The sequence below is a fragment of the Thamnophis elegans genome, chromosome 12 (genome assembly GCF_009769535.1).
Source record: "Thamnophis elegans isolate rThaEle1 chromosome 12, rThaEle1.pri, whole genome shotgun sequence".
NCBI classification, from domain to species: Eukaryota; Metazoa; Chordata; class Lepidosauria; order Squamata; family Colubridae; genus Thamnophis; species Thamnophis elegans.
The window spans coordinates 53,482,044-53,502,789 of NC_045552.1; the positions used below are offsets into that span (position 1 = coordinate 53,482,044).

At 43.4% G+C, this 20,746-nt stretch overlaps 1 protein-coding gene across 1 annotated transcript in view; it reads right to left on the reverse strand.

The window, feature by feature from the left end:
- Nucleotides 1–20,746, reverse strand: part of GRIA3 (glutamate ionotropic receptor AMPA type subunit 3) — a 170,454-nt gene that overhangs the window by 66,800 nt on the left and 82,908 nt on the right. The window contains 5 exon segments of the mRNA XM_032228546.1: nt 168–272; nt 985–1,152; nt 12,051–12,138; nt 12,140–12,207; nt 14,658–14,708. Coding sequence (XP_032084437.1) covers nt 168–272; nt 985–1,152; nt 12,051–12,138; nt 12,140–12,207; nt 14,658–14,708 — 480 coding nt within the window.

Below are 20,746 nucleotides of genomic sequence, written 5' to 3' on the forward strand. Positions count from 1 at the left end.
CATTGCAATGAAGAGGAGGAGGAAGAGGCGGAAGAGGAGGAGGAATAAATAAATAAATAGAGAATGAGAAAGAAAGAGAGAGAGAGAAAAGAGAAAGAAAGAGAAAGAGAGAGAGAAAGAAAGACAGACAGAGAAACAAACAAACAAACAAACAAACTGTGGCATACCTTCCGTGGCCCGCCAGGTCTCATTTCATACACATCAATTGTGTAATTGGTTCTACGTCCATAGGTGTCAAACTGGATATTTCCTGTCATTCCTGGAACCTGAACCTTGACAATGATAAAATTGCAACATAACAAGATACAGGAAGCCTCCGTGCATTGGCCAGTATGCAAAAACCACGGTTTCACAAAAAGTCTTTTTTTTTTAGCAATTCCATCAAAATCAAAGAGCAGGTGGACTTATCCTTAATCATGTCACCAAGGGAAGGCAGAAAACAGAAGGGGGACCTATCCACTTGCGGCTAATTCTGCCAACTATATCTTCTTCCCCTCCTCCTCGTAAGGGGGAGGGGTGTTCTTCTCAGCTAGAGGGGTGAGCATTTATGAAAGCCTTTAATAAAGAAATATGTTGGGCATCTTCATTAAGATCTTTCCAAAACCAAAATTGCTTTTCTCTTCTCCCTTTTGTTTCTCCAGGGCCTGCTAAAGTGCGTTTGATTTTCAGTGCCTCCTCTGCAGTGCAGTTTATTTTCTGCATTTTTGCCTGTGTTCCTGTCTTATATATTTGTTAATGCTATTTTATCACTTCCATTACCTTCCGGTTGGGATTTTTTGGGGGGAAGGGCAAGAGAAAATGAACATTTCTTTTAGAAATTTTTAATGGTTCGAGTAACTTTGCAAATATACAAAAACATTGCATATTAGATAGATGGGTCAATCTAAAATTAACAAATAAGATAAATAAATGAAATGTCTTCCTTCCCAAGGGCCTTTCCCACTTAACCAATACAGAGTAGATGCTGCCACTTTATATCCTTACCATCTTCAATGCTCTCTCAATATCAATCCCTTGGCTCCAAGGCACGGCTGGGTTTGCTAAACAATCTCCAGCACTTCCTCTCCGGGATACATCTACCCGCTGCCTTCGGAGGTACCGGAACGCTTCCGCTATGACAAGGATTGCATCGTGGGTCAACGCAGATGTATACTAAAAGAGATGTAAAAGAGACAAGTAAGTGAAAATGTTCCAAGTTTTTTTTTATCATCCCTCCTTAAATAACATTGAGTAACAGCATTGTGGTAGCACAGTGATTAGAATGCAATATTGCAGGCTAACTCTGCTCAATGTCAGGAGTTCGAACCTAACAGGCTCAAGGTGGACTCAGCCTTTCATCCTTCTGAGGTCGGTAAAATGAGGGGCAAGATGTTGACCTTATAAACCACTTAGAGAGTGCTGTAAAGAATGGTGAAGTGGTATTATAAGTCTAAGTGCTATTGCTATTGCTAATTCTGCCCATTGCCAGGAGTTCGATCCTGACCGGCTCAAAGTTGATACAGCCTTCTATCCTTCCAAGGTCAGTAAAATGAGGACCCAGATTGCCAGGGTCAAGATGATGACACTGTAAATTGCTTTGAGAGTATGTAAAGCACAATGAAGTAGTATATAAGTCTAAGTGCTATTGCTAACTCTGCCCATTGCCAGGAGTTCGATCCTGACTGGGTCAAGGTTGACTCAGCCTTCCATCCTTCCGAGGTGGGTAAAATGAGGACCCAGATTGTTGGGGGCAAGATGCTGACACTGAAACCGCTTAGAGAGTACTATAAAGCACTGTGAAGCGGTATATAAGTCTATTGCTAATATCACAATGCCTGTGTCAGTCGTATAAGGTAGACCAGACTAAGAAACGAACAACCATCTAAGTCAGGACAATTTTCATTGGAGCAGAATCTTGCAAGTCTAAAGGTGTTTCCCCCCCCTCTTTCTTAGACTTTGTGTGAACTAGGGAAGGGCATGCCCAAGATATTTCCCAAATAACAGCCCCTCTCATCCGTCGATTGCCCTGGCAACACCTCTCCCTTCTGTCCTTCAAGGCCAGTCCCTATGCCCCCTGCAGCTGTTTAATTTTATTTTTTTAATTAAAAAAATTCAGAAGACTCTTAAGACCTTGTCTGCCTTTTTTCAGCTTTTAGCCAAAGAGCGTGGCTGCCTTAAGAGTCGCAGTTGCTTTAATGAGACATCCAGGGTGGGCTTCAAAAACCCCTTCGCAAAGGGTTCTATGCCCAATTGCTGGGTGGGTGTGGCCATGGCAGGCGTGGCCTAGTCAGTCTCCTGCACCATGGCACGGGGGGGGGTGTTTGCTCCCCGGGCTCCAGGAAAGCCTCCGGAGGACAAAAATGGTCTCCCAAGTTCCAGAGACCTCTGGAGGCCATTTCTGGGCCCGTTTCCAGCCTTCCTGAACTTCACCCTCCCTGAGCCTCCTCGCACACCCTATACTTACCTGCATCAAAATGGGCTGTGTGGGGACTCCTAGGAGTCGAGGGGAGGGGTGGGCGGGGCCAGCCAGGAGTGGAGTTTTGGGATTCTCCGAACTGCACAGAATTTTAGCTGGAGGTTCTCCCGAACCCCTGCAGACCTCCAGCAGCCCACCCCTGCGAGACATCTTAGTAAAATATCCAGCTGTTTTAACCCGTCCTAGGGAAGGTTTCTGCTTGCCATCTTGGAGCTGAGAAGTGCTCCTTCTGAACCATTTTTTAAAGTGCGCACAGTAAGAAATTGCATAATAATAACCCCTCCACATTCCCAGAGAAGTTAAGTACCATTCTGAAATTAGAGTATCGCTGAAAAAGGAAAGACAGTAACGAAAAAATTGTCATATCTTTTTTTTTGCTTTTCATCTCCGCGACTTCAAACCTGTGTCATGAGTGTGCCAGAAGAGAGATTAACCCTTGAGATGGGCAACAATATAAAATTCCATTTCTTTTTTTTTAAGGATTATTTACTGTTAGGAATATAATTCTAACGGTTGGGTTGGCAATATATAAATCATGTAACAATGTTGTACCTGTTTCTTTAAATCGTGCTGTAAAATGTGATTGGTGCTGTTTTCCTCAATCGGCCATAAGAGGGAGCCAGAATGACTGTTAGCTCTCTGTTCGTTAGATGCTGGGCTGATCTGATCTGAGTGCCGTGAGCTATTGTAAGTTTTGCAACTGCTAGCAAACTTTGTGTACAAGACTATTTGTATCATTACTGGACTATGTTATTTGGATTATCCCTTAACTGAAAGACATTGATGACTGACTGTCTTATCCATGTATGACTTGGACTGTTTGATGGACTCTACCTCTATTTCCACGAAAGTAAAAGCCTATTTAAACTGCAGTGTCTCTGTATGCTGGTTTTGTGTGTTCTCCAACACAACTCTAACAACGCTTCTCTGAACGTACTCGCTCTCCCAACGGGGAGCTTACCTCACATTTACAAGAAATCCTAACTGACCACAAGAACAGTTACGAAGAACCACAGAATGCAAACACTGATGCATCTTTCAATGATATCCAATGTTTTGTTTACATCATTCTTCAGACGCGTTACCATTCCTTTAACTTACTAGTAGCTCCATTAAGGGACATGGTGGCTCAGTAGCTAACTGAGTTTGTCAATCAGAAAGGTCGGCAGTTCAGCAGTTCGAATCCCTAGTGCCATGTAACGGAATGAGCTTCCTTTGCTTGTCCCAGCTTCTGCCAACCTAGCAGTTCAAAAGCATGTAAAAAATGCAAGTAGAAAAATAGGAACCACCTTCAGTGGGAAGGGTGTTTAGACATGCGGCCACATGACCACAGAGACGTCTTCAGACAGCGCTGGCTCTTTGGCTTTGAAACGGAGATGAGCACCGCCCCCTAGAGTTGGGAACGACTAGAGTCAGGAACGACTTAACCGTTACCTTTAGTTCTATCACAATAACATTCACCAAATGTAAGACCACTGCATCCAGCTTTGGTCACCACACTATAAAAAGATGTTGAGACTCTAGAAAGAGTGCAGAGAAGAGCAACCAAGATGATTAGGGGCCTGGAGACTTAAACATACGATGAACTGTTGCAAGAACGGTATGTCTAGTATGATGAAAAGAAAGACCAGGGGAAACATGATAACAGTGTTCCAATATCTCAGGGGCTGCCACAAAGAAGAGGGAGTCAAACTATTCTCCAAGGCACCTGAGTGTAGAACAAGAAGCAATGGTTGGAAACTAATCAAGGAGAGATTCAAATTGGAAATGAGATATTTTCTGACAGTGAGAACATTCAACCCATGGAACAGAAGTTGCCTTCAGAAGTTGTGGGAGCTTCATCAATGGAAGCTTTCAAGAAGAGAGACTGCCATCTGTCAGAAAGGGTATAGGGTCTGCTAGGGCAGGGGGTTGGACTCGATGACCTACAAGGTCCCTTCCAACTCTGTTAATTTTTAATAATCTGTAAATGTTAACACAGCCAATAATGTATGACACCATTTTCTCTCTCAGTGGGGCATGGGGACAAACTGGTGTAGCATCCTCCTTTTGTTCTTTAAAAAATGAATTAACCAACCTAGCTTGTCTGATTTTGAAACCCGAACAATTCTGAAGTATACTAGGCTACATTTTGTATGAACTGATATACGGCGTTAGCAATAAATCTGTTGGGTTTTTTTTTAATCACAGTATACTTCCACAGTTTTTGTCACGCTGCTCAAAATTACAGTTCTCATCGACTTATAAATCTGATAAACCTTCCCACTCGTAGGAAGGTAAAAATCTGTAAATTGTTTTTTTTTCTTTTCCAAAAAAAACCCCCCCGATGCGTCATATTTGCTTCAGATAAGAAGATAGGAAGCATTCTGACATTAAAGATCTGTCTTTTTCTGAACAAATTGTATTTTCGGGATCAACATTCTGTAGCTACACACTTGGAATCCTGCATCCAGTTTTGGTCGCCACAATGTAAAAAAGATGTGGAGACTCTAGAAAGAGTGAAGAGAAGAGCAACAATAGCAATAGCAATAGCAGTAGACTTATATACCGCTTCATAGGGCTTTCAGCCCTCTCTAAGCGGTTTACAGAGTCAGCATATCGCCCCCAACAACAATCCGGGTCCTCAAAGAGGATTAGGGGACTGGAGGCTAAAACATATGAAGAACGGTTGCAGGAACTGGGTATGACTAGTTTAAGGAAAAGAAGGACTAGGGGAGACATGATAGCAGTCTTCCAATATCTCATGGGTTGCCACAAAGAAGAGGGAGTCAAACTATTCTCCAAGGCATCTGAAGCAATGGGTGGAAACTCATTAAGGAGAGAAGCAATCTAGAACTGATGAGAAATTTCCTGACAGTAAGAACATTAATCAGTGGAACAACTGATCTCCAGAAGTTATGGATGCTCAGAAAGGTGGAAAGAGAGGAATAGGAGAGAGGGTAAGGGAGGGGAGAGATGAGGATGAGGATAAGGAGGAGTGGAATGTAGAGAGAGGAGAAGGAGAAAGGAAGGGGAAGTAGAGTAGGAAAGGAAGATGAGGGAAGATAGGAAGTAAGAGAGAGGTAGACGAAAGAGGTGTATGGAGAGTAGAAGAGCTAATAATGGGTGTTAATCTTTTTGGGGCATTGAGGACAAGTGGAACTGATGTAATCATCATTTAATACTATATGATACTGGCTATGTATAGTACATGTGATTGTATGTTATGAAAATGGAAAAAAAATATGTTTATAAAAATGCAGAAGTTATGGATGCTCCAACACTGGAAGTTTTTAAGAGCAGACTGGACAACCATTTGTCTGAAATAGTATAGGGTTTCTGCCTGAATAGGGGTTGGACTAGAAGACCTCCAAGGTCCCTTCCAACTCTGTTATTCTGTGAAATGAAATCAATTCTTAATTTTCAAGAATTACAGGTAGCACTTGACATACGACAGGTCCCTTACAATCGTTTGAAGTTACAACGGCCCTCCCAAATCTTTCAATCTGGTCCCAATGTTCTGATGGCCAGGCGCACATGTGCGTGCAAGCCTACGCACACACAAACACAGTTATGTGGCCACATTTCAGGCACTTGGAAGTTTTTTTGGTCTGAAAAGATAAGATGCTGGCAGATGCCTTCTACCTTGACCAACATGTGTTGATCTTCTTACCAGTCCAACTTAGAGCTTGAGCTACAGATTCCTGCCTCCTTAACCCAAAAGATATCCTTCTCCCACTTTGCTTCATAACCTCCTATCCCGATGTAGTTTTGGGGGTTTTAAGCAAAGGCGGTTCCTTGTTTTCAAAACCTGAAAGTCATCCCCCGTCACAGCGTTTGCTGTGAGACGCACCAGAGTTTCGCTCGCTGTTTTCGCACAAAGAATTTCAACTGTTGTTCTCCAATAGCTGTCCAATTAAGCATTACATCAACCTGCAATTGTCTTTCTGCAATGCCCCCCCCCATTTTCCAATCAGGCGGCCTCAATTATCAGAAACCGCCCTGCCATCTTTCCGCATCACACCGAGCGACAGATCTAATTTTCTATTTTTCATATGCTGCTAACAAATGCATGAACATGTGAAGCCGGTGTGGGAACGAGAGAGAGAGCTGGTGAAATATTGAATAAATTAAAACACCCAAGCTTTTATCTCTAGCCAATTTTATTTTCTAATCAAATTTACTTTAATTTTTTTTTGCTCTGAAGGGTGGGGTTGTCACTTTAATAAACACTTGTTCGTGTACTACAAATTGACAGTGCTTCCCAGCATTAACAGTACAGGTAGTCCTGATTATGGCTATAATTGAGCCCAAAACCTCTGTTGCTAAGTGAGAGATTTGTCCAGTCCAGTTTTGTCCCATGTTATGACCTTTCTTGCACAGTCTTAAGTGAATCAGTCTGGTTAGCCTCAAGTGAATCAGTCTTCCCCCACTGACTTTGCTTGTCAGAAGGTTGTGGAAGCGGATCACATGACCCCAGGACAAAGCAACCGTCAAATATGAGTCAGGGTCAAACTCTTAAACACAATCACAATCACTCCATGCACACGCGTATGACTAGTTTTTTTCTTCTTTCTTTTTCTTTTTCTTTTCTTTTCCTAATTACTGGCATATTCTTATACTATTTACAAAACAATGCAATGCAATACAATAGCAGAGTTGGAAGGGACCTTGGAGGTCTTCTAGTCCAACCCCCTGCCTAGGCAGGAAACGCTATACCATTTCAGACAAATGGCTATCCAAATCTTCTTAAAGACTTCCAGTGTTGGGGCATTCACAACTTCTGGAGGCAAGTTGTTCCATTGATTCATTGTTCTAACTGTTAGGAAATTCCTCCTCAGTTCTGAGTTGCTTCTCCTTCATTAGTTTCCACCCATTGCTTTCTGACCCTCAGGTGCTTTGGAGAATAGTTTGACTCCCTCTTCTTTGGGCAACCCATGAAATATTGGAAGCTGATCATGTCTCCCTAGTCCATCTTTCTATAAACTAGACATACCCTGTTCCTGCAACTGTTCTTCATATGTTTTAGTCTCCAGTCCCCTAATCATCTTTGTTGCTCTTCTCTGCACTCTTTCTAGAGTCTCCACATCTTTTCTACATTGTGGCGACCAAAACTGAATGCAGGATTCCAAGTGTGGCCTTACCAAGGCCTTATAAAGTGGTATTAACCTTCACGTGATCTTGATTCTCTCCCTCTGTTGATGTAGCCCAAAACTGGGTTGGCTTTTTTGGCAGCTGCTTCCCACGGGGCTCCTATTTAAATGGTTGTCCACTAGGACTCCAAGATCCCTCTCACAGTTACTACTATTGAGCAAGGTACCACCTATACTGTACCTGTGCATTTTGGTTTTTCTTGCCTAAATGTAGAACCTTACTCTTTTCACCCTTGAATTTCATTGGTTAGAGAGTGCCCAATGTTCAAGTTTGCCAAGATCCTTCTGTTGTTGGTATATTTGTCATGGATTGCACCAGTGAGGCTAAAATCAATTTGTTGTATACATGATGTACAATGACAATAACGGCTACGCTATCAGTTGCCAAACATTTGAATTTTGATCATGTGAACATGGGAATGCCGCAATGGTCATAATGTGAAGTGACATTGTAACTTTGAATGGTCATTAACAACTGTTGTAAGTCAACACTGCCTGGATTTAAAGAGGAAGACTTTCCCCAGCATTTATATGTGGGGGCCATCATTTTCTTCCTCCCCCCCTCTTTGAGTGGCTTTTTGTTCAGGGGGTTGGTGATTGATTGATTGATTGCTGTCATTTATTATCACTGCCGTTTATTAGTTCCTGTGGGCTTTACATGAGCTGGGGAAAGGTTTTAAATTGTTCTTTTGGTTTTCTGAGTAAGCCGCTGGGAGTCATTTTCATTGATACAGTATATGTAATAAGTAAATAAGGAAAGACAACAGCAGAAGGATTAGTTCTGCAGAAAAAGCTCTTTCCCAAATTAGCTCTAGTTAACGAGGATTAAGTAGGATTCAGAGCTCTTCTTTAGGACGATGTGCGATCAACTTTGTGTTCTCACCTAGACTTCCTCAGCAGCACGAAGCCGAGCCCTTGTCTCAATAAACCCCTTTTATTTAATTTACAGTGAATTTCTCTTAGCAAAATCCCAGCCCAGAGTTTTTCAAAATAGTTCACAATTACCAAACTTTATCAGGCTTGGAGAGTGGCCAGGCTGATTTTCAGATGTCGCAAGAATGCAGAAATGAACTAATTGTCTCCTGCAAACTCCACTCCCCTTTTGCTCCTCTTTTATTCCCTGTGGGAGGGGCCTCATCGTCCACCTTGGCCTTACTCCCAAATCGACCCTTGTTCCTTAGCTGCTCCCTTCATCTGGCAACTCTGTGCATGCGCACATGGGGACAGGCTCCAGCTGTTCATCTGCCTCACTGATGTCTGACTCTGAAGGCAGCTGATAACTGTCAGATGGCCCTGGCCCCCTCTCTGCCTCCAACACAGAGCCTTCCCCAGACTCCAGGACTGGCCCAGGTTCCTCCCCAACCTCCTCCTATCCGAATCTGGTGCCAACTTTGTTGGCAGGCCCCAACACCTTGGTTCGTATCAGCTCCGGCCCTACTTTCTCGTGCCTTCTGTAACTTCTTACGGTGTTGGATGGAGACCCAAAAGCACCAGACTGAAGTCCACCTTGAGCCAGAGAAGCTCGTGGGTGACTTAAGCCAGTCACTCACTCTAACCCAACCAACTTTGCAATGTTGTTGTTGGGGGAGAAAGAAGTAGACAGTGATTTGTGTTCTAGTCTTCAGCTCCCAAATAAAAGAAAGAAAGAAGCAAAAAAGATGTAAAGAAGATTTAAAACTAGTTAAACTTAGTGAAATTTAGTGATAATAATATAGTTAAAGAAATAATTGATAATGATAATAATGTATACAATGTGTTGTGTTATGATAAGTAATAATTGGATATGAAAATTTAATGGTACCCATGAAAGGAAGATTAGAAATCCTTTTGGATTATATACAAAAGCTAATAAAAAAGAATTAAGTTAGATACAGTTAAGTTTTGATTATTAGGGGAAAATGTTATGATACAGGATATAGTCAAATAAAGGAGGGATAATGATGACAACATATATATATGTATGAGTATAATATAAGGAAACTAGATGAAAATTGCCAACAGCGATTTGGAAAGGAGGATTAGAAAAGTTTGTTATTAAATATTATGGATGTTTAGCTAGAATAGGACATAAGGATTCAGTGCTATTGGAGGATTTTAGAAATATGAAATGAAATGCCAGTATGTGGGTTATGTATTAAATCTAGTATTTTATGATGAAGGACGTTTAAATAATTATAGTCAAATAAAAATGGAGGTATAAGGGCAACATGTATAAATATTTGAGTTAAAATACTTGAGTTAATATGAATTATGCTTGATGACTTGGAAGAGATGCAAACCTTTTGTAACCAAGAAAGGAGATGTAAACGTGGAATCTATTTGACCAATGGTTGGGAGAAAAGGGGGGTGGAGATGAAGAATGTAAATTTGTATCGTTAAGCAAATTAAGTACCGGATAAAACATGTTTATGAAGCACTAAGAAATGTATTTAATGAAAAAAAATCAATAAAAAATAAAAGAAATAAGCAAGGAAACAGAGAGTTCTGTCCACAGACCCCCAAAACCTCACGGCAGTACGCAAAGCGCACCATCCTCAGTTAAAGCAGCTGATAAAATGTACGAATTGCTCACGCGGCCTGGTCTAATGCATGTTGGATTTTACGCATCACCGCTTTTTCAGGTTACCGTAGTTATGAAGCTGCCTGCTGGCATCCCAGCACGACAGATGTGCTAGAGGGGAATGCCATGCTGTTCTTCCTTGTTCAGAAGAATAATTCGGATTCTCTCGTCCATTTGGCCTCCCTGACACGGGTGTTGTTTCGTTAGTTTTTGGCACGCAAGGTCAACCATCCATGTCGATGGAGAATCTCGGTCATCCATGGTTGGCCCCCAAGGTGCTTTTTTCCCCAAAGGCAGCTGGACTTTTTTTTTTTCCTAGAAGATGTTTCACTTTTCATCCCAGAAGCTCTTCAGTTTTGAACTGAGGAAGCTTTTTGAATGCGAAGTGAAATGCCTTCAAGGAAATCAACAGAAGTCCAGTTGCCCATGGAAAAAGCACCTTTGGGCCACCATTCATGGAGGGAGGGAGGGAGGGAGGGAGAAAGGGAGGGAGGGAGGAAAGGAGAAATTATACCATAATCTTCCTACTTCAGTGAATAATATCAGCTCCTCAACCTCGTAATGCAGTTCAAAATCAATCCACAGTTGTCCCCCTTTCTGTGCCTTTGGAAGGGAATTCCCAAACAGTCCATCAACTCCACCCCACTTTCTCCTAGCTGACCCACAAGAATACACCTTTGCAAGTTATCACTGGAGTAACTCATAGAATAGCAAAAAATCCTGCCCACCACCTTCCTTCATTCCACAGAATAGGGGTGGGGGACTCAGAGGTGGGTTCCTACCAGTTCGCACCTATTCGGTAGAACGGTTCATCAAATCTACCAAACCGGTTAGAAGAGGTTCCACCAGTGGACCCAGAAAGCAGGCCACACCACAGAAGAGGTTCCAAAAATTTTTGAAACCCACACTGGGGGTACTAAATAGCTGGACGTACTGAAGCGATCAGCCATGAGGAATGTAGGATAGATGATCTATATAGATCATCTTATTATCTGCATCAGTCATTCCAACTTTCCAGATTATCAAATTTTACTTCTGGACACTGTAAATCACAGGTGTCCAACCTTAGCAACTGAGGAATGCTGGGAGACAAAGTCCATAGGTCTTCAGTTGCCAAGATTGTACATCCCTACTGTAGATGGACAGTAGGAGAGTTGGATGTCAACATCTCTGAGAAGCAGCAACTTGAAGAAATAAAGCTGTAGGGAGCGGCTTCCCAGGATTTCAAGGTAGACCACTGATTCCCTACATCACAATAGGTTTTGGTTGAATCAAATCATTGCAGTATGTCAACCAAAGTTTAAGACTTATTAGCAGTTATGGAGGTTATGGATCTAGAGGTCTTGTCTTCAACTAGAACTAGATTATTTGTTCAAAGCAAATAAGTGTCAGCCATCTTTTGTTTTCGATCTTTGGCCTGCCCACTTTACTATCTACTATGCATTTTCTATTGTGGGAAAATGGAAGGTGAGGGACTGTACGGAGTTAGATGCTGTGTAGCCATAACAAAATTCCTTCTAGAAAGCCAAGGTCATCCTTTGTCTCTACACCTCTGCACCTGATCAGAACTGGATGGGTGGAACTGCCAGCATGGCAGCGGGAGATTGGACAATGTGATGGACTTGGGGTGTGGGGACAAGATCTTGAACTTTCAATTAGGTGTGGAAAACCTGGAAGCTTTCAGATTTGGGTTTCCCAGATGTGCCAACATGGCTCTCTTAATAAATTGGAACTTCGAGCAATATTTTGCCTTGGACTCTGATTTACTTTTGGATGCTATTGGAACCCTGACAAACAGTTTATCACTCAGCCCACAGCATCCATAGGTGAGCTAACTTCTGTAAATGGTGGTCTTTTCCCTCCCACCTCCACCCCACCCTCTTCCAATAGTCTGCAAACTTACCTTTAATGGAGAATTTTTGGCTTCGGGAAATTCCCTTTCATCGAGTCTCACCCAACGCTGCATAAATTGTTGGACCAATGGGTTATCTATTAATAATCTGAAATCCAGTTATGGCCCCGGCCTGGATCACTTTCTCCACCGAGATATCTGTAAAACCCTTGAAAGAGAATGGAAACACTTGAGGGGTTGAGGCCAGCTTAGACGCACTCAAACACACACACGGTCGCTGACCTTAGAAAAGAAACACGGGTTTAAATGGGCCGCTAATTGGCTGAGTCCAGTTGGTGGGTTCCCATTCTCGTTCTTTTTAAATAATTTATTTTTTTAAACATGTCTTTATTACACATTTTCCTTTATAATGCAGCACATTTTCAATTTTAAGACAGTCAATCTCTTTCTGCCTCCTTCCTTCTCCTCCCCTCCCTTCCCTTGTCCCCTCTGCTTCCTTTCCTTCCCTCTCTCCATCTCCCTCCCTCCCTACTTCTCTCCGTTCCTCTCTTCCCTTTTCCTCTCCTTCTCTCCCCTCCTCTTCTCCACTTCCCTCTCCTTCCCTTTCTCCTGCTCCTTCCCTCTACTCCAAGGTAGAGAGCCGAGGTGGCGCAGTGGTTAGAGTGCTGTACTGCAGCCACTTTAGCTGACTGTTATCTGCAGTTCGGCAGTTCAAATCTCACCGGCTCAGGGTTGACTCAGCCTTCCATCCTTCTGGGTGGGTAAAATGAGGACCCAGACTGGGGGCAATATGCTGACTCTGTAAACCGCTTAGAGAGGGCTGAAAGCCCTATGAAGCGGTATATAAGTCTAACTGCTATTGCTAAGGTGGGTTGCTGCAAATTTACTACCGATTCGCAATGCGCAGACGTGCATTGTTCAATGTAAACCGTTCTTCGCCCATGCGGAAAGCCTTTTACAGTAAACTGTGCATGTGCGCCACTAAAACCAAAATGGTGGTGACCCGTGGGCAGTGAAGGAACCGGTTCGGGGACATGGCAGGCCTGGGTCATTGCCGGTTCTACGACCCAGGCCTGAATTCCACTACTGGTTCAGCAGAACCGATCATTCTAGGCCCCTGGGGCAACTACCTGCCGCCTTCTTGGCAAAATTTCAGAAGCTGTTTGCCATTGCCTGCTTCCTAGGGCTGAGAAAGAGGGGCTGGCCCAAAATCTTGCATTTGCTTTTGTGCCTTAAGTGGGACTAGAACTCCCAGACTCCCAGATTCTAGATTGATACCTTAACCACTAAACACTAAAATGGTTCTCAAGTCTATCAGAAGCCTATTTAGATGCACCACCTAAATTCTAACACTGCACAGACCCACAAAGTTTGTTAAGGTTTGGCACACAGAGTATAGCAAGGAAGGTCTTTGAAAGTGCAGGTAAATACATTGGAATGCAAATGAACATTCAAAAAAATAGACATCAGTTGCGAGCTTTTAAATAAGTTGTTATTATTATTATCATCATCCCTTCTCCCTCTTCACAATCAGCTTTAGCTCTATGGCCAAAATGAAGATGTGAGTTTGTTTAAATAGCCTGGCAATTTGACTAGATGGAATTACGGATTAACTCTGACTTTTTATCACAAAATATAAGTAACTAAGCTTTGCGCTGTATTTCCCCAAGAGTCAGTTTTGTATTATGAAAAAAAGAGATTGGATTATCAAACTGTATGATTTGAGAGCAAATACAAATGATACAGTTTGGTTTAAGTGATAAAATAAGTATGCTCCCTTCAATGAATTTACTAAGTATGTTGGAGATTGGTTCGCAGCCTGGTTTAGAAGCCACGAACTGAAAAAATCGTTTTTCTCACCATGTACATTGGATACATTCTAATGGGAGCTTCAGAATCTCTGTTTTAAATGTCATGGGTTAAATCTCCACATCTTCCTTCTGGATTACTCTTCAGTGTTGATTATTAAAGCCCCAAATAACTCAGTTTCTTTTAAAACAACAACAAAGGGCTAATTCTTATGTTATCACCTTTCTCTGATGGACAGAGGGCCTGAACACTCGAGATTCGACCTTATTAAGTTTCTCATTCTATCACTTCTTTGGTTCATATTTGTTTTTAATTAAATATGGACTGGACTGGACTAGGAAGAGAAGGGAAGGGAAGATGAGACGAGAGAAGAGAAGAAAAGAGAAGAGAAGAGAAGAGAAGAGAAGAAGAACAGAAATAGAGTGGAGTGGAGTGGTGTAGAATAGAGTAGAGTAGAGTAGAGTATAGTAGAGTAGAACAGAATAGAACACAACACAACACAACAGAAGTATTCCCATGCATCTCTATAAGCATTTTTGCAAACAACATCCCCTTATATATTTCTAATTATTTTAACCACTATTCCCATTCTCTAAGTTAATGCTTTCCCCTAATAAATATACACATCAATATGTCTAATTTTGTTCTCATTTTGAGATGTGTATATGTGGGCATCCTGTGAAAAATTTGGAGAAACATGATACTATCAAAGGATCATGCATTTTAACGGTTCGTTTTGTGAGATTTGTGGGGGGGGGGAAGCAATTAGGCAGGTATATATTAGATAAGAATACTGGGATGTCTTTTGGACATGTACAGGTAATGCACGTACGTGCATAGAGAACTTACCAGGTTAGCAGCATATAGTGGTAACTTCTGAATTTTTACTGAGGCTGCAACCTGGCGTACAAGGAGAAAGAGAAAAAGATGAACACCTAGCAGGAATAAAACTCTTTCAATTTCAAGGAATATATATTTTAAAAAAAATATGTTGATTTGGCTGTTTGCATGGATTCTATTACTAAAGTCCCCAAACTGGGAAATGCCCTTAGCCAAGGAGCAGTTCCATACATATTCCACATTTAAATTAAGTCTTTTGTAAAGGAACACAGCTGCTCTAATGTGATTGGAAAGTTGGGATTCTACGATCTTCTTGTGAGTTTTAGCTCTAAAGGTAGTCCTCAACTTACAACAATTCATTTAGTGACGCATTTTTCACACTTATGACTGTCCTGCTTAGCCACAGAAATTTTGGGATCAATTGTGGTTGTAAGTCAAGGACTAGATGTACTATCTATAGGACAATCCATCAGATTACTCAAGAGGCACCCCATTATTTACTCTTGCAGGGTTTTCTGTCCATAACATGAACTTCTGCACTCATGAAAGGTGGAGTCTGTACCAGGGGGTGTCAAACTCAAAGGGGTCAAATCTGGCCCACTGGGTGCTTAGAATCTGGCCACGGGGCTGCACTGGAAACAGCGAAGGACTGGTCCGTGGTTGACTCTCCCACTGAAAATGGAAGCCATCACTGCTTGAAAATGGAGCTTGCAAGGGCTGAGTGCAGCCCTCCCTGGCTCTGTTTTCACTGGCAGAGGATTGCAGGAGGCATGTCACAGCAGGAAACAGAGCTCGGGAACCCGTTTTTCTCTGGCCGAGTGCTCGAGCCACCACAGTGTGCCCCTGATACAAGTGACATCGAGCTGGCCATGCTCACCCAGGCAGGGTGGGCTTCAAAACTTTCACCAATGGGTTCTCTGTTGGTTGCTGGGTGGCCATGACCATGGTGGGCGTGGCCTAATCATCCTCCTGACCCACGGTGTGACGCGGGTGTTTTCACCTTCCCCCTGGCCCCAGAGACTTTCCTTGAGTCTCTGAGAGGGCAAAAGCTTGCCTCCCCTGGCTTTCGGGAAGCCTTCCGGGAGGTCCATTTTCTCCCACCCCGAGCCTCCCGCAGGCCTTGCCTTACCTTGCATCCAAAATGGGCCACATGGAGACTCCCAGGAGGAGTGGGGTGGCAGGGCTGGGCATGGTGGGCGGGCCAACCAGGGATGGGATTGGAGGCTCTCCAAACTGGCCATAATGTTAGCTACGGCTTCTCCCGAACCCAGGCAAACCTTGTAGCTGCCCACCCCTGCATCCTGGCCATGCCCATACCCATCCCCACAAGGTCAAACACAACCCTGATGGCGCCCCTCAACGAAAATCAAGTTTGACCCCCCCCCCCCCCCGGTCTATACCACACCAGCTATTTCTTGTTGTGCTTCTAAGGAGCGCAAGTCTTATCACAGGCTTTGGTGTGTACGCAGGCTGAGAGCAACTTCACAAATGGATTTCCATTATCCACTGCCTACAAGTCGTCGCATTGTGTACGCTAATTGGCCCTCATGTGCAAACCCGTCTCAACATTGGTATTCAGTGCAGTATTTGGATTATCAGGCAAATGTTAGAAGATTGCCTTCAAATGCATCTAGTATTGCTGGAGGCTGATAATATGAAACAGCACAACGATATGAGACGTGTGAGGTATCCATGGAGAAATTTCTATGAGTTGCTAAGGAATGAGATGTGTTGTTACGAACTTTAAATACAACTGCTCACTTTTTTTTCCCTGAAATGTGCCTCTGGCGCACAGGCGCTGTCATCCTGGTCCCATCAATCGGGTAAATTTTGACCAAAAAGAAAAGTTTAAAACCATACATTTTATTGAGTTGATGTTTATACTGAATTTTTGCTTTAAACCTCAGCCTTGCCGACTCGGTAGTCATTAGAGGTACTGGATTACATTTCCCCTGGGGGAGAGGTTGGTGAAGTGCAGTGGTGGGTTTCCAAATTTTTTACTACCAGTTTCACTCGCATGCTCTCCCATGTGCGTGATGGGCGGTGGGCGGAGCCTCCTGTCGCCGCTATCAGTTCGCCCTATCCAGGTCGAAACCGGTACGCCCTATCCCAATCGAACGGGAGCAACCCACCTTTGATGTAGTTGTTAAGGTATCGAAGTTAGAACTAATGTAGGCCATGACTTCTAATCCTGCCTTAGGGACACAGCCAGCTGTGTGTGTGATCTTGGGCCAGTCCCTCTTTCTCAGCCCTAGGAAGGAGCAATGGCAACTTACTCTGAAAATCTCTCCTCTCTCTTCCCTCTCTCTTCTCTCTCTCTGTCTCTCTCTCTTTTCTCTCCTCTTTCACTCTCTTTGTTCTCTCTTCTCCTCCTCTTATCCTCACTCCTCTATCTTCCCCCCTCCTCTCTCTCTCTTTTCTCTCTCTTTCTTTCTCACCCTCTTCTTCTCTATCCCTCTTTCTCTACCTTCCCTCTCTCTCCTCTTTCTCTTCTCTGTCTCTCTTCTTTCTTCTCCGCTCTTCTCCTCTGTCTCTTTCTTCTCTCTTCTCCTCTCTCCTCGCTCTCTTCCATCTCTCTTCTCTCTCTCTCTCTCTATGTCTCCCTCTCTCTTCTTTTCTCTCTTTCATCTCTCTTCTCCTCTCTCCTCTCTCTCTATGTCCCCTCTTCTCCCTCTCTTCTCTCTCTTTTCTCTTTCTTCTCTCTCTCCTCCTCTCTCCTCTTTCTCTCTGTCTTTAAAATTTCAAATAAAAAAAAACCTTTCCAAGAAAACAAAAAAAATGACACCTGGGGTAGGAAGGTGATCCAGAATGAGGAAATGAACATCAGAAATCGGGTTTGATAAATGGGAGAAAAAGCTTCTCAAAACCTGGTTTCATCCAAGGGAGGTAAAAAAAAAAAAAAAAAACAGAGCTTCTGCATTTCCAGAAATTATCCTTCATGTAGTCATTCTCCTGCCGAGTTTAAGTGGGAGCAATTTTTTTTGCAGCTGGTCTTTGAATGCTTGCTACCCACACACAGATTTGCCGCTTCCCCCTTCCTGCCTGCCCTAAAGTTCAGTCACTCCTGTGGGCGAATGGAAGCAGGCCATTAATTACTTCTCTCTGGCCAGCCTGTCTTTAGGGGGGGGTATGGGAAAGACTTCTGGATCTGCAGCAGATCTGAAAGTTGCTGTCAAAAAGAGCAGCTCACTTGGGCCAGAAGAATAGCAATAGCAATAGCAGTTAGACTTATATACCGCTTCATAGGGCTTTCAGCCCTCTCTAAGCGGTTTACAGAGTAAGCATATCGCCCCCACAGTCTGGATCCTCATTTCACCCACCTCGGAAGGATGGAAGGCTGAGTCAACCTGGAGCCGGTGAGATTTGAACCGCCAAACTGCAGAACTGCAGTCAGCTGAAGTAGCCTGCAGTGCTGCATTCTAACCACTGTGCCACCTTGGCTCTCCACTGCCCCCCACCCCAAAAAAAAAAAACCCCAACCAAAACTTTAGGGCAGGCAACTTCAAGGTGGACTTCAAGGAACAGAAAGGATGGTACTTTTGGAAGAAATATCCATTCGGTTCAGTTCCAGGTCAGGAGAAAGACACTGGAAACATGGAGGCTGATGGGAAAGATTGTTTAATGATGAAGCAAAACCACATGGGTTCTGGGTAGCTGAACCATGGGGCTCAGAGTGAGGGTTTTTATACCTTCTCTTGGGCTTTGCACTTGAGCTTCCTGTTCCTGTTCAAGAACATGTATTCTATTGGCTGTTGTAGGGGTTATGAGGGATATGGTCAGAGGTGGTATTCAACTGGTCCTCTCGGTTTGGGCCAACCATTATTGGTGGTGGCTGCAGGAGGCTCTGCCCACCTGCCCCGACGTAATGTGCGAACTTCTATGCATGCGCAGAAGACAGTGCGCATGTGCCGAAGGTGGTGCAGAAGGTGCTCCTTTTGCGAACCGGTAGTGAAGGGAAGTGAATTCCACTGCTGGACGTGGTGGCTCAGCGGCTAAGATGCTGAGCTTGTCAATCAGAAAATGTCGGCAGTTCAGAGGTTCGAATCCCTAGTGCCACGTAACAGAGTGCGCTCCTGTTCCTTGTCCCAGCTTCTGCCAACCTAGCAGTTCAAAAGCACGTAAAAAATGCAAGTAGAAAAATAGGAACCACCTTTGATGGGAAAGTAACAGCGTTCCGTGCGCCTTCCGTGTTTAGTCACACTGGTCACATGACCACGGAGACCTCTTCGGACTCTTCTTCGGCTCTTCGGCTTTGAAATGGAGATTAGCACCGCCCCCTAGAGTTGGGAACGACTAGCACAAATGTGTGAGGGGAACCTTTACTTTAGGAGTTAAGTAGTGGTTCATCGCTGGCTCTATAGATCGTCTGAGCTCCCAGGTTTGATTGAAGTTTGCTTGGGGTTTGTGTGTGCAACTGAGATGATGCAATGAACGGCTTGTGTTTTGAAAGGATGTTGGGCGATTCCTATCATGGCTTAATGGATTTCCTCTTTTGGCTCTTGGGTGAGGGTATTTACTTATGAATAGAGCTTCCTAGGGTGCTTGGCTTCTTTCAATCAGCTCTTTATGTCTTAAGTGCTGGCATCTGCTGAAGGCTATTAAGGAGAATGGGGTTGCTTTCCTCCCCTCTAAAAAAAACATCTCTCTGCATTTCTCAATGCAGGGAAATATAATATTCTGCCTTTATAATATTCCTTAAATATCTCATTCTTCTAGCAGGGGTGGGGATCTTCCTTCAGACTTCTCAAAGGCCAAGCTAAAGGCCTGGATAGAAAGACTATATCGCTAGTCCTCAATATATGACCACCACTCAGCCCAACATTTCCTCTGCAAGCAAGACAGCTGTGAATTTTGCTCTATTTGTAGCATTTGGGGGGAGGGGGGCACAATTGCTAAGTGAATCAGTTGTTAAGTTAACTTAACACGGATGTTAAGTGAATCCAGCTTCTGCATTGACTTTGCGTGACAGAAGGTCACAAAAGGGGATAATAACGTAACCCTGGGATGCTGCATTTTGTACCAACTGGAGCTTCCGGATCAAGAGGTGGTTCCTACCAGTTCGCACCTATTCGGGAGAACCGGTTCGTAAATCTACCAAACCGGTTAGAAGAGATTCCACCAGGGGACCCGGAAAGCAGGCCACACCTACAGAAGAGGTTCCAAAATTTTTTGAAAACCCACCACTGGTCCTTGGATATGATTATTCTACACTATCATGCTCATATTTATAAAACTCAGTGCCTCTGTGAAAGGTAAGGATGACTACTGCGTTTGTGGTGCAATCAGAACATTGCGTGTTTTGAAGTTGTTTTAACGCAAACCAAAGATGCCTTTTAAAAAACAAGTTTGCATCATATTCTTATGCATGCCAGTGCTGTGTGTGAGGTAATTTAAGGTGGTTCTGACAAGTGTCGTCGGCATCTTCATATCGGGTCACATGGGCAGCAAGCCACTCCCATCCGGTCACATGGGCGGCAAGCCACTCCACAAAGGAGGCCACACCCACAGAGTAGGTGATAACAATTTTTGAAACCCACTACTGTTCCGGATGCTCTTCAAAGGCAGCTCCATGTAGAGCGCATTGCAACAGTCAACTCTGGTGCACAGTGGGCCACAACTCCTCTCACCGCCGTTTTGCTTTTTTTGTAATTTTATTTATTTTTCCTTTCAAATTCATTCTTAGGTATACATTCTTATAATTGTTATTTATCCTAATGTCAATTCATATCATTGTTCCGCCTGTATGTTTACATTTTAATATTTTCATATTTCCCCTCCCCCTATATTAATCGTTGTGAGATACTTGTTTCATGTTTTGTTCCTTTTTCTTTCTATGTATACCTTTTTCTTCAAACCACTCGTAAAGTTGCCCCCATGTCCTGTAGTACACTGATTCCTCTTTGTCTTTTATTCTCAACATCAACCTGTCATTTCTGCACAATCTAACATCTTCTTTATACTCCCCATGGCGATGGGATTTGGTCTGCTTTCCAGTGTTGTGCAAATACAATTCTTGAAGTTGTTGTTATTTGTACAATCGCGTGCGCGATACTGGGTGTACCAAGATACACCCATGTTACACCTATCCTCCGCGAGCT